Here is a 14,554-nt window from a genome sequence, read left to right as displayed (position 1 = left end):
GTCTCCCTGGCATTCACTCCTCTGAGGACAGACAACACTCATTAATGCACACTTTACTGGATAAATGGTTTGCAGACTCCTTTCTCTGTATCAAGAAACTCCCATCTATTCCAGTTTTAAGTATCTACATAATAAACTACTTAACATTTCTAATATACGATTCCTTGGGCAAACTTTCTCTGCATTCAGTTTGGTGGAACAGCTTCTTTCTTGCTTCCGAATAGTACAAGATCACAGGGAAGTACGGGATTTCATCTCATATATTATATTAAAATTTCACGACACACTTTGTAAGTTTCCTTACCCAGTTAATGGGTACTTTTCTGTAGTTTGATTTCATGACGTTTTCAACTGCTCACTGTGTGTTTTTCATAATTGGGATTCCAAAGTCTTTGCTCTTCAACCACACACACAGAGGGAGCATATTTCTTACTCAAAGGAATTTTTTGGTTTAACAAACCTTGTACCAAAAATCTCTCATTATTGTTGTCTGACCCTGGTGACTCATTTCCACCTCTAATGTTTTGAGCCCATGATTATATAGACACTGCTGGACCTTTCCCTTCCTAGTGGACTGAATTCCTTCTGTCTAGGGTCCATTTGGTTTGTGTTTGCCAAAGCAGATGTGAATGCAAAGAGCATACAAATGCGTAAAGCTACCTTTGGTCCTGTCTGCCCTGGCATTCCCCGGGCACCATCGCTGCCAGCACGTCCCTGAAAGAGAGGAAAGGCAAATCAAGTACAAAAGCTGAGCAAGACCACAGGGACATCTGCTCTTTGGCTTGTGGCTGAATGAAGTTTTATATAATTCAGAACCCACTGGCAGTGGGACTGTTTCCCTTGTGGGGAGAAAATGACGGTCTGTTTTTGTGACAGCAGCAGCCCTATCTTTGCCTGGTTCTCTAACCAAGGGTACAATATAAAATGGTAGGGACCCTGGATACTGGGACATGGCCATTGATTTAAAAGAGAAGACATGAATAAAATGTAAATCGGCACATTGCAAGAAATATTAATTATGGTGTTCATAGATTGTAACGAGTTAAAAACTTATTAGTAACCCAGGAATGGGTCATGCAAAATAGTTTCTTAATTCTACTGCCAACAAGTGGAGCCGACGCTCTAGCATGCAGAAGCAACATGGTGTTTAAGCTCAACCTCTTAACGGGCACCTGTGGAGATGCATGCATAGGGTGTGAATACAATGTACACGATCTCCTGTATGTATATCCCATGGGTCTGAGCCTCTGCTCACCCTAATGAGAATCCGGAGTAACCCAGTGAAGCCAATGGAGTTACAGCAAAAGCAGTGTGAGAGAATCAGGCCCAATGCATGCGTGCAGGTATATTTTGGACCACTGAGGAGCAACCGTATAGGAGAAGATGGGAAGTGTGGAATACAATGGGAAATGCACCTCACCCCATCATCCCTCTCTTTATGCCTTAGAGCCGTTAGGCCTCCCCATTATATGTATATAAGTTTAGAGGTACTGGGAGGCCTCCCTGTTACAGATATCTGCCATGCGCAGAAACCAACGTAGTCTGGCCCCTGGGTAGGACTGTGACATGGGGCGGGTAGTCACCAGCAATGTATCACCTTCTCAGTGACACGCTCATTGCCCCCTCTCCCTCAGCAGTTGCTAAGCAGCAGCAGGAAGCCGATTTCAAATACGTCAAAGAGATTCTGAGTGCACCTACCCTGCGGCCTGGTTTTCCTGATGGGCCTGGGGGGCCTTGAGTGCCTCGTGGACCCTGCAATAGATTGAAGAGATTGGGGAGAAAAAACGAAGCAGACGATGATACACCGTATGCACATTCTCCAGAGGACAAGACCAAGACACAGGCCCACTCTAGCCAGGCCTGTCCAGTGCAGCTAAAAGAAGGGTTAAGTCCCATCTTGTCATATCTTTTTAACTGGGCAGATTTACAAAGATATTTAGGTGCCTAGAGATACCCAGTGGGATTTTCAAAAGTGCTGAAGTGAATTAGGTGCCTAGCTCCCACTGAAAGTCCATTGAAGTTTGTCACCTTACCTACTTAAGGTAAGCCACTATCTTTTAGTTTAGGTGCCTAAACCCCTTTGTAAACCTGGCCCAAAGTAAGCAAATGTATAAAGGCAGAGCCACTCATTCCTCGGGTGGTTCAGTGGAGATAAAAGAACAAGGGTGGAAACCAGAGAAGGAGATGAGTAATGTACCAGCTAAGACAATGCCACTAGCAAAGGTCGCAGGGATCACAGAACATGTGACATTAACCTCACTGGACAGAGTCCTCCGTACATCAAATACAGGAAAGGTCCATTGTGCAGGGGATGAGGACAGGAAACTCCCACTGTGTCATGAGGACTGATTGGTGTATCCCCAAAGGGATATCTTAATCATGTGAACTGTTCCCCACTTGTCGGTGACTCCATGTTCTGGAGGCAAATCCTTCAGTCCTTACACAGGCTTCGCAGTGTAGAGAACGGGAGTTTTGCCTGAGTGTGAGCTACAAACTAACTAGGGGCCTTCAGGATTTCTATACTGGAACTATTGCCTGCGTTATGAAAGTGGGACCTCCAAGAATCCTGTTGAACCTTGTATTCAGTGTTTGCCCAGGCTGTGTGGATAGACTGTTTCCAGTGGAAGTGCTGTTCGAGATGAAGATAAAATCATGAGGTTTAGGCTGATACACGTTCAGAGGTGCTAGTAGCCAGAATAGACAAGAGCACTATTTTCCTCCCTTTTCCCGGGTGGAGCAGTGTGGCATGCCAAGGGCATGATTCTCCACCCACACCACTGAGCCTGGTCAGCCCATCCCAGAATCTTACAGGACTTAAATGGGGAGCAAAATTCTCCATGTACTGAACTGTAGGTTTGCCTGGGAAAAGATTAAGAAGGAAGTAAGGGCTTTCAGGATTTGATGTCCTGGATCATCTGTACTGGCCTGCTCTTCAGAAGGCTTGCAATGTGGAATATTCCACTGTCTCAGGATCTCTGAGCTCTGTATTTGGATACTCAAATGCTCATGTAGGTGCAGAACATATTTTCATGTCTGTCCAATCTTATTCACCCTTTAGAAAGCCTGAGTTCTTCCTCCAGATGGGCCACTATAAAAGCCCTGGTTACAGGCTTAGTAGCTTTAGACAAGATCCCACCTCCACCCCCTTTTGAAAATTACTGTGATTTTCTCATACGCACCTGAGGCCCCATGTCTCCTGATTCACCTTTTAGTCCTCCACTGCCTGGGGGTCCCTATGGATGCACAATACAGTTAGGTTAGGCTTTGCCATGGTCAAGACTCGAATGATGTCAAGAAGGACGCATTAACCCGCGGGACCACGAGAGTTGTCTGGGAATCCACAGCACCAAATGCAACAGGAGTAGAATAACAGCTGCTCCAGCAATTAGGGCCTGTGTGCTGAAACAAGCACTTTTCCAGGAGTGCGTGGCCATGTTCGGGGGTAATGTCTCTGTTTGCCACAAGGCTTCATTCATAGACGATGACAGGGACGTTGCTTGACGTGGGGGAGCACAGGGAAGCTGTGACAAGATTGTTTGCCCCAAAGCGGTGTGCACATCCAAATCCCGACACAGGGGCATGGGACAGTGAGCAGAGGCCAGAGAGCAGATGCGCAAATGTGTGTGTCAGCAAAATGAAGGCTCTCTGACAATCAGGGCACCAATAATATCAGAGATCCAATTCCAAGGCAATGCCCCGGTGTCAGCTTTGCCTTCTTGTCCTCAGTGTTTGGCTACTTACTTACCACAGGGCCTGGTCTTCCAGTAAGACCCATAGGGCCAGCAGGGCCTCTCAACGCCAACTGCAACAGAAAGAGAAAATCATCCAGTTTCTTCTACATCCTACTGCCAGACACAACCAAAGCCAGCATGACCCACACCTTGTGCTGTCACCAGCAAAGGCTCTACGCCACTGGGACCAGAAATCTTGCACAGTGGACCAAAAACACTAGTAGCAGATGCTGGTGCAACATCATTAAAGCCAATGGGCTTTGGCCCAGTGTGCATAAAACAAACCATGTGTCCAATGCAGGCAAAGAGGCCCAAATACATCGCTGATACAACTTCCTTGACTTCCATGCAGTTACACCAGGAATGAAGGTGCCCCAGACAGCCTAGTACAGATATGGAGTGTTAACTCTCCCCTACATGATCCTATTGAATAGAACGTACTTTGTTTCCAGCATATGTGTATAACTATTTTTGGAGACAATGTATGTTTACTCTGTTATATGTAAAAAGAAAAGGAGGACTTGTGGCACCTTAGAGACTAACCAATTTATTTGAGCATGAGCTTTCGTAAGCTACAGCTCATTTCATCGGATGCATACTGTGGAAACTGCCACATGTAGTACAGGGAATGTAGCTTAATTATGTAGGGAAGACTGTCTCTTATGTAGAAACTATAACCTGTCTTGATAGATAAATGTACACATTGTTAAGAAATAATTTGTAACAACATACACACATGAACACTAACGGCCTGTTCCTTAGCTGAGGTTTGACATCCTCGGAGCTGTGTTGATTTACATCGTCTGAGGATCTGGCTCTATAGGTCTGAGCCTCCTCTCACTCATGCTGGTGTATAGCCAAGAGAAAGATTAATAAGGCTCTCTCTACAGAGGTGTTGAAGGCACACTGTCAATCTATATATGCCTAGACTACAGGAGTATTCTTCCCATACTTTCGTTATCCATATCATCGGATCATAGGCCTGGAAGGGACTTCGAGAGGTCATCTAGTCCGGTCCCCTGCACTCATGGCAGGACTAAGTATTATCTAGACCATCCCCGACAGGTGTTTGTCTAACCTGGTCTTAAAAATATCCAATGATGGAGATTCCACAACCTCCCTAGGCAATTTATTCCAGTGATTAACCACCCTGACAGTTAGGAAGTTTTTCCCAATGTCCAGCCTAAACCTCCCTTGCCGCAATTGAAACCTATTGCTTCATGTCCTATCCTCAGAGGTTAAGAAGAACAATTTTTCTCCCTCCTCCTTGTTAATAACCTTTTATGGACTTGAAAACTGTTATCACGTCCCCGCTCAGTCTTCTCTTCTCCAGACTAAACAAACCCCATTTTTTCAATCTTCCCTCATAGGTCATGTTTTCTAGACATTTTATCATTTTTGTTGCTCTTTTCCGGAATCTCTCCAATTTGTCCACATCTTTCCTGAAATGTGGCACCCAGAACTGGACACAATACTCCAGTTGAGGCCTAATCAGCATGGAGTAGAGCAGAAGAATTCTTTTTTATGTCTTGCTTACAACACTCCTGCTAATAGATCCCAGAATGATGTTCACTTCTTTTGCAACTGCGTTGCACTGTTGACTCATATTTAGCTTGTGATCCACTATGACCCCCAGATCCCTTTCCGCAGCACTCCTTCCTAGGCAGTCACTTTGTATGTGTGCAACTGAGTGTTCCTTCCTGAATGGAGTACTTTGCATTTGTCCTTTGAATTTCATCCTATTTACTTCAGACCATTTCTCCAGATCATTTTGAATTTTTATCCTATGCTCCAAAGCACTTGCAATCCCTCCCAGCTTGGTATCATCCACAACCTTTGTAAGTGTACTCTATATGCCATTATCTAAATCATTGATGAAGATATTGAATAGAACCAGTCCCAGAACTGATCCCTCCGGGACCCTACTTGTTATGCCCTTCAGCATGACTTTGAACCACTGATAACTACTCTCTGGGAACAGTTTTCCAACCAGTTTTGCACCCACCTTATAATAGCTTAATTTAGGTTGCATTTCCCTAGTTTGTTTATGAGAAGGTCATGCGAGACAGTATTAAAAGCTTTGCTAAAGTCAAGATATACCACGTCTACCACTTCCCCCCATCCACAAGGCTTGTTACCCTGTTAAAGAAAGCTATCAGGCTGGTTTGACACGATTTGTTTTTGAAAAATCCATGCTGCCTGTTACTTATCACCTTATTATCTTCTAGATGATTGCAAACTGATTGCTTAATTATTTGCTCCATTATCTTTCTGGGTACAGAAGTTAAGCTGACTGGTCTGTAATTCCCCGGGTTGTCCTTATTTCCCTTTTTATAGATTGGCACTATATTTGCCCTTTTCCAGTCTTCTGGAATCTCTCCCGTCTTCCATGACTTTTCAAAGATAATCGCTAATGGCTCAGATATCTCCTCAGACAGCTCCTTCAGTATTCTTGGATGCATTTCATCAGGCCCTGGTGACTTGAAGACATCTAATTTGTCCAAGTAATTTTTAACTTGTTCTTTCCCTATTTTAGCCTCTTCTGATCCTACCTCATTTTCACTGGCTTTCACTATGTTAGGCGTCCAATCGCCACCAACCTTCTTGGTAAAAACTGAAACAAAGGAGTAATTAAGCACCTCTGCCATTTCCACATTTTCTGATATTATTTCCCCCCCCCCCATTGAGTAACGGGCCTATCCTGACAGTTCAATTTACAGATTTTTTGCTATTTAACAATCCCATAAATAGAACAGCAATTCAATTTTGTTGGTTTTTAAACCCAGTAATTAAAAAGCCATATAGCCAGCACCCAGTCAATAATGTTCACAGCAGGTAATGGGACTGTCCACACTTTATAACACCGCTTGGACAATTTGTTCCATTGCAGTAATTCAATACTTTAAAAGACTGCTAATTATGTCGGTGCTCAGTAATCAAAATCTACCTGTGCCTGCACTTGTAATGAAATAAGTATGTTAGATTATTTATAACTTTTATTTTTTGTACCACAGCCCAATAAAAAGGAGCTGCTCTAAAATACTGCCAGCTGGGACAACATTTGACCTCTTTACCAAGAATCAAATTTCAGAGGAATATATCACTTTAATAATGTAATTACCCCAAAACAAGAGAAGAAAAATCTACCCATCTCAGGAGTCCCTTTCCTCTCTCAGCCTCCCCAAAACCCTTTCAGCCTTCATCACAGAAGGCTTCGATCTCAATTTTCTTATTAATGATCCCAGTTCAAATGACAGGGTCTGTACGCAGGGTACAGCTAAGTTTTTTCCCCTCTTGTGGAAACTTTTAACTTTCCATCTAAAAACCATAAACCCCAAACCGGTGTGTTTGTTTCCCCCTTCCCCCTATTTTCACCAACTGATAACTGAAAAAGTTTGGCTAAAAACTGAGTGAAAAAAACATCAGTTGGGGAGTTTATGGTTTTTCAAAGAACAGTTGGAATATTCCCTGGGGAGAGGGGGAAAAATGTCCATTTCCAGTTTTTGGTTTTCTGTCAAAAAGAAAAAAATAATCAAAAGTTTCACAGAAAAGCAGACACTATCCACAAAAAAAAAAATAATTTAGTCACAAAGCCCATTTCCCAGCAAAACAAGTTTTAACTAAAAGTTTTTGAACTAGCCTGAACGCTGGCACTAAGTAGGCACTGAACGTGTGAACCTTTGGGCCTTAAGGGCCTGTGTGTTCATCCAATCAGGGAGCAGATATAATACTGCGGGACATGTGTGACCAATCACAGGTAACCAACACAGCTCGAATAACAAACCCGGATAGGGAAGTTTTTACAGTCATTCCACAGGATTAAATATATATAAAAAACATATTTGCAAGGATACTCATGGCACACTTTCCAATGAATACATTAACAGAAAGTGTGATCTGCGGGCTGAGATTCATGGAACTGAGAAACAACTTACATCTGTGACATTCATTTATTTATTGAGAGTGATTTACCCAAAAAACAAAAACATACAAAACTTTTGCTGCGGATTTTGAGCACAAAGAACCAAGTCTTGTAAATAGCAGAACTCCACTGAAGCCCACAGGCCTATGCCTATTTACATCAGCAGAGGATTTGGTCCAAAAGGTGTGGGGGAATTTTGAACCATAGTTTTGGATTGGCCCATCTCTAGCTGTTATCGATAGGCCAAAGTATGCTAAGGGGTCACATTACCATGCCAGGTACTAAATCACGGCCAAAGTCAAGACACATCACCTGGGTAAATTTCTTCCAACGGCACTAGAGAAAAGTGATGTCCCCACTTACCCTGGCTTGTTGTAGTATGGCTTGAGCTTGGGATTCCTGTGCTGAAACGAGAGGTCCTTTTGAGCCACCATCTCCTCCCCCACTAAAGCGGAACTGCAAGAAAGAAGATGCAGATGTGCAGATGTATGTGACTATGCTGCTATCTATTCCCTCTCCCCCTAGCCTGACTTCCTATAGCATTTCTATTCAGCCTCGCTGGATTGGCAAGCTCAGCTCAGTCACTGCCCTACTGGTCTCTAACAAACTTACTAACTGCCACACGCGTTTAGCACCTTCTCTCAGAGCCCTGTGACATTCGCTTCTGATGGGAAAACCAGACAGGTGATCTTACTTATGTATGGCACAAGCCACATTCTTCCCAGGTAAACACCTGCAAATTAAATCACCGAAGCTCAAAACAATCCAAGGATAAAATGCATGAGATCACGATATATGCTTTAAAACCTTAAGGACTCATCATCAGCTCGAACCTTTAAAGCCAGAACATTCATAGGTCTGATGTTCTCCTCCCAGCTGCTCTTGGCCAGGAAAACCCTGCAGATGTGATTGCATGAGGATGGGAACAAATCACTTGGCGTTAGTCTCCAGTTTACTAGAGTACATAGCCTACATTTGTAGCACAAGGGCTATAGGTTTGGGCTTGTGTGTTTTAAAAGCTATTCCTGAGATACTAGCTCCCCATGCCAGGACACCTGAAGTTTGCTTGGAAAATAGGACACCGTCCAAACAGGTAAACATTTGAGCTTGGATTAGTCCAATCTGCAGTGGACTACGGGGAGATAACAACAACACCGGGCCAGCAATATGCAGGCAGAAAAGCCCATTCCTAGACGCATTCGCTGTGCTCTGCAGCTTTGCGTGGTGCGTTCCCTCTGAGGGATCTCAGAGAGCTTTCCAAACACAAGTTAAAAACTTGGCTACATTGAGGGGGGGAGGATGCATGGTTTTTTAATCTATTTTACGGCAGGGAGAAAGACAGCGTCCCAGATTTTATCCAGTGCGGAGGTGCTTCAAGGAGTAGAATTCAGCCCACAGTTTAGAAAGTGTTTTGGGATCCTTTGGCATGGAAAGCACTCGAAAATGTAAGCTGTTGATTATTGGCCATGCCCTCCATTGGGAGATTATTTTCCTCAACTTCAGGAGGAGTGAGGTTCTTCCCACCTTTGACATCTCTGAACCTATGTTCCTGTAGCAATACCCTGTTACTGGCCTAATTATCAGTGTCTTTAGAGCATTCCAAGAGGGAAACTGCAGACTGTAGGTCCTAGTTGGTAACGCTGCTTCACCTGGGTTTCACCTCGGCGTCCTGTTGCATAGCAAGAAGCAATGAAACCAGGTTCCAACATGAACTTGGCCAACTGAACTGAAGCCCACAATTTACAGACCCAGGGTTGGTTACTTTATGGGCCAGAAGAGGTATTGTAATGGCCGGCTAAACATTGAAACAATGTTGTGCAGTTGGCCTTAGCAGCACTAGGCTCTCTGCCAGTAACCTACACATGCATTACCCTGCTATTTGGAACCCCTACAAGTGCACAGTGGTTTTTATTTAAGACTCTCCTCTTAGTACGCAACTGCTTATTTTCCAGCCGCTAGGCTCCTTTGGGTTCTGTCACATCAAAGCAGAGACAAAATATACTCATCATCATTCCTTTGGTGTCCCAGGACCAAGAGGGCTGACTCAATGCTGGCTCGACTGGCATCCAGAAAGAATAGTGCCACGATCTTCAAAAGTGACTAGCTCATTTAGTCACCTACAGTGTTGGATGTCCAATTTGAGACCCCTTTAAATGGCCCTGAATTTCAGCACTTTCACAGATTTCAGACGGGTGTTCAGCACTTTCTGAAAATTGAGCCCACCTGAGGTGTCTCAAGTTGGGTCCAGCAGAACTGAGGCATTTGAAATCATGGGTCAATTTTGAAAACGTTAGCCTACGTACCCATTTCTTTTCCCATGTGAAGAGGTCCCAGCATTTTACAAAAAATGGGTAATAATTTACATAAGAGCGGCCACACTGGGTCAGACCAATGGTCCATCTAGCCCCATCTCCTGTCTTCCAACAGTAGCCAGATGCTTCTAAGGAAACGAACAGAACAAGGCAACTATCAAGTGATCCATCCCCTGTTGTCCAGACCCAGCATCTGGCAGTCAGAGGTTTAGGGACTCGCAGAGTATGGGGTTGCATCCCTGACCATCTTGGCTAATAGCCACTGTTGGACCTACCTTCCATGAACTTAGCAAATTCTTTTTTGAATCCAGTTATAGTTTTGGCCTTCACAACATGCCCTGCCAATGAGTTCCACAGGTTGTGTGTTGTGTCTCTATTCCACAAAAGGGGAAAGAGAGTCACAATGAGGTGAAGTAACTGTCCCAAGGACAGATAGGGTGTCAGTAGCAAAGTGCAGGACTCCTGACCCCCAGTCTTCTCTATTAACCATGCCCTTTTGTTACAATTGTACTTACAGGCAGCATGAGCATTGTCCCTGGTGGTCCGGGTAACCCATCTGCTCCTGGAAGACCTGGCCGGCCAGGAGGTCCCTACGAAGGGAAGAAATAAAGAGAAATCACTAGAGCTTGTGTGTATATGTTATTTAATTCATTCTTCCCCATAGTTTGCTGTAGCTGGAAGGGCCTTTGCTTCTCGTTAGCCTTGGCAAAGCCAAGTATACTCAGATATACTATACATTTTGATGGTATCCAGATCAATGGTAAGGCTGGCAGCACAGAGATGTTTACAGTGGCCTGTATGTGTTGCTTAAACACATATGGTATTCCTTAGTAATTCCATCCCCCTGCTCCCTTCCCTCCATAGTTTCAAGTCTGCCATGAGCAATTTTCAGATGCCCAATAAAAGCCCTTGCAATGTTCCAGATCAATGATATCAATGTTTAGTTGAGTATATTAAGCCCTATTAAAACTGTATATAAAACCTTGTTTAAAATATAACTCAGAGCAGTGAAGCAGAGATGCATTGAAATGTATTTATTCTTCCACATGTTTAATTGCCTGGTTCATTTCTTTCCTTTCATTGTTTTTTGGTGGTCTTTTTGTTCCTACAAAAATATTTCCATCAGCCTTGGGCCAAACAATCAGCTGGTGCAAATTAGCAAAGCTCCACTGATCCATCAGTCGAGTATCTTGATCTCACTCTGTAGGAGCAACCTACACATTAAATGTTCTACAGATGAAACTCTAAAGAACAACATAGATTCAACTTCCCTAAAACAGCCTCCAGATTATTTGCACTCACAATTCTGTGCCTGCAAAAAAGTCCAAATTTACACAGACATTGAGCAATACAGCATGCAAATGAGGGCGACATCTAACTACGCAAGGTGCATGCATAATTCCAATTTTCACATTAGCATGCAAAGCTGTGGGCGTTGTAGATTTGATCCCATCCTATGAAGTCAATAGGAGTCTTGCCATTCATTTCAACAATGGCGGGATTGGGCTCTAACTGAGGAACATTTCTAGTCTCCGGTGTAATCCACCATCTTCCTGCAGTTACTTAATAAGGTCCCATAATCATTTTACTTTTCCCCTCTTCTTCAATGAAAGCTGCATAAATTCCCCTTGGGAAGTTCTCTGGAGCAGGATAGGTGCACTGCACCAGCCATTCTGAACCCTTAAAAATACTGACTCTCTGAGTATGTGCAAAAAGTTGGGTTTTTGGGGTTTTGGGGTTTTTTTTTTGTATTTGCCTGATTTTGCATGTCATGGATGATATTGTTTGTCTAGGCTCTTCCCCTCAGGAGGTGCTGAATGGATAGACAAGAAACACAGACTGGAGTCTTGCTCATTCTAATTTTCGAATCTGCAAACACAGTCACCCTCACTCCAGGCACGCACCAAAACGATGACATCAGCACCCTGGCACAAATGAGTCGCCTTTCTTGTTATTGAAGTGCCTAGAATTCAGGTGCTGTGAATACACGCCATAAGAGATGGTCTCTGCTATAAAGAGCTTACAATGTAAACAGACAAGACAAAGGGAGGGTGGTGATGGCTGGGGGAGAGAGAGAGGCCCTGAGAAACGAAGAGTAAAATTTTCAAGTTTTGAAAGTGGCGCAGGGCCAGATTTTTAAAGGTATTTAGGCACCTACCTCCCATTGACTTTCAATCAGACTTAGGCTCCTACCTGACCTAAGTCACTTTTGAAAACAAGATTTAGGGTATGTCTACTTGGCAATGAAAGGCCCATGGCATGACTGTGGCAGGTCTAAGTTAGCGGACTCGGGTTCGTGAGACGCAGGCTGCGGGGTTATAAAACATCAGTGTAGACATTTGAGGAGCAAGAGTCTCAGGGCCCAGGCTTCAGCCCACACCCAAACATCTACACTGCTATTTTATAGCCCCGCCTCCTGAGCTCCATGTGTCCAAGTCAGCTGACCTGAGCTCTCGGTCTCAGTGCCCTGGGTTTTGTTTATCGCAGGGTAGACATACCCTGAGGCTCCTAAGTCAGTTAGGTGCTTTGAAAAATAGATCCGAAGTGATTTGCCCAGGGTCACTCAGTGAGTCTGTGGCAGAACTGGGAACTGAACCCAGGTGTCCTGATCTTAGTTCTGTGCTTTAAGCACCAGGCTACCCTGCCTCCTTTCATGGTCTATGCACTTTTATCTATTTTTATATTCGAATATGCTTCTCCTCCCACCCTCCCTTTTCACATTCTCTCTGCATTGTGTGTGGCGTTTTTTTTTTTTTTTTAAACTCTGTTCACTCTTGTTTCCTTGGATTTTTTTCCCCTCTCACCTCCCATGCTCCCTCGCTCTCTTTCTCTCTCCCTCTCCCTTTCTCTTTCTCATTCTTAAAAGGGCACCCAATACCATGCCAGTCGAATTTTCAAGCCCATGATTAGTGAGTCCACAATTAGGGAAAACAACATTGCCCAACCCTACCCTGAACTACACACGCACCAGCTAGACTATTTATATACACGGCACCCCATAATTAGAGGCACTGGATAACATTACAGATGAAGAATCCAGGGTTTGCGTCACCCTCCAACTGACCCAGAATAATAACACAGCTTGAAAACCTGCAGTAAACGGCCACTCCAGCCAGTGATTTATCAGCAGAAAACGCAAGTAGTCCCCTCTGTTGCTGGAGGCAGGCTGCATATCTAATCCACCTGTCCATTTTTCAAGACTAGCTCATGATGTTACTTCCACTTTGTTTACTTAGCCACTTCGACACAACAGTCCCTGACTCAGACGATGAGGAGTTGATAGGTAAACAGAGCAGTCCCATCTGTTGGATTAAAAGCACAATAAATAATTTAGGCCAAACTTGTCTTATATAATAACTCTTTCTCCCCGCCTCGTCCGCACGGTCCTGATGTATGATTGATCATCTCTGGGTTTGTTTATCTATCTTCGTGTATTCTGTCAAACGAGTGTAGATAAAATGTTTTTACACAAGCATGTTTGTCTGGGGGTATTTTCAAAATACCTCAAATTTAAATTCAGGTCACTTTTCCAAAGGCCTTTGAGTAACTTTCAAAGAAACCTGTTGCACGCCAGTGCAAATTGGGGTGTTTCCAACGAAGTCAATGCTGCTCTGCTGATACACAATAGCTAAGGAGTGCTGCCAAGCTTCACACGGTTTGCAAATGCTTGCAAATGCTAAGGCAATATGGACGCTGATCAGCTTTCTAGCCCAATGTTTCGGGCCTCCAAATTTGGGCCAGAAATCTCTTAAAGGATTAGATTTCTGACACGTCCATTGCTGGCCCAAATGGCTGTGAGAAAAACCGTTCTCCTGGTATTTCAGCACCTCTGAACCAGGTTCCACCTGAAACCCAGAAGGAAAAGGGCCTCCAAGACCTTCCGACAAGCATTTCAGAACCATAGCAAAGGTCTGAGAGCCAGGTGCCGTGCCTGCGAAGCCAAGGGAAGTTTTAGCATTGGCCTCAATGGTGCCCTAAAAGAGGTGCATAGGTGCACAGTCTCAGGGCCAGATCCTCAACTGATGTAAATCAGTGTAGCTCCACCTACTTCAATGGAAGTTGGGGAAATACCCTCGCAATGGATCTGGCCTATTATTCTATTTCGTTCTGCACTGCATGGCACAGTGTGTAAAAGGGTAGAAGCATCCAGGGTGTTTATGAGACTAATTAACATGTTCCCAAAGGCGAAAGACAAAAGAATATGGCTGTGTATTTGCCTCACAAGGAGCAGAGTGATCTGGAGAAATCCATGGCGCTCTCCTGAGGCAGGGATCATGATACGTTTCTCTGCCGAATGGCGGGAAGGATGTTTTCTGGAGTTGGTGTTTGTATTCTCTTCGTGAATCCTTTGGAATTCAGTTCGGATGGCCTGTGACACTCAATAAATCGCTGCCATCCCCCTGCCGTTTGGCTACATTCATTCACGCGGCGCGTCATTCTTTAATCATCCACTTGTAAAGACACAATGACAGAAAGAAACTGTTCGCACCCTAGGGCCGAGCGCTCGGGAAACACACATGTTCTGAGAAACAAAGGAATCTGCAGAGAGAGGCGTGATCAATGCCCAGCATAAAATCAGGGGAAGGACT

At 44.1% G+C, this 14,554-nt stretch overlaps 1 protein-coding gene across 2 annotated transcripts in view; it reads right to left on the bottom strand.

Annotated features, from left to right (window-relative positions):
• Window positions 1-14,554, bottom strand: part of COL5A1 (collagen type V alpha 1 chain) — a 249,106-nt gene that overhangs the window by 98,299 nt on the left and 136,253 nt on the right. For both annotated transcript variants that reach the window (XM_073313982.1, XM_073313983.1), the window contains exons 12-17: window positions 10,481-10,555; window positions 8,017-8,109; window positions 3,746-3,802; window positions 3,180-3,233; window positions 1,699-1,752; window positions 661-714 (exon numbers count right to left, since the gene is read on the bottom strand). In XM_073313982.1, the coding sequence (XP_073170083.1) occupies window positions 661-714; window positions 1,699-1,752; window positions 3,180-3,233; window positions 3,746-3,802; window positions 8,017-8,109; window positions 10,481-10,555 (387 nt within the window). The remainder of the gene's footprint in view (window positions 1-660; window positions 715-1,698; window positions 1,753-3,179; window positions 3,234-3,745; window positions 3,803-8,016; window positions 8,110-10,480; window positions 10,556-14,554) is intronic.

This window comes from Lepidochelys kempii, chromosome 16 (assembly GCF_965140265.1).
Source record: "Lepidochelys kempii isolate rLepKem1 chromosome 16, rLepKem1.hap2, whole genome shotgun sequence".
Taxonomy (NCBI): domain Eukaryota; kingdom Metazoa; phylum Chordata; order Testudines; family Cheloniidae; genus Lepidochelys; species Lepidochelys kempii.
The sequence above is the reverse complement of the archived record's forward strand: the minus strand, read 5'-3'. Positions and strand labels throughout refer to the sequence as shown.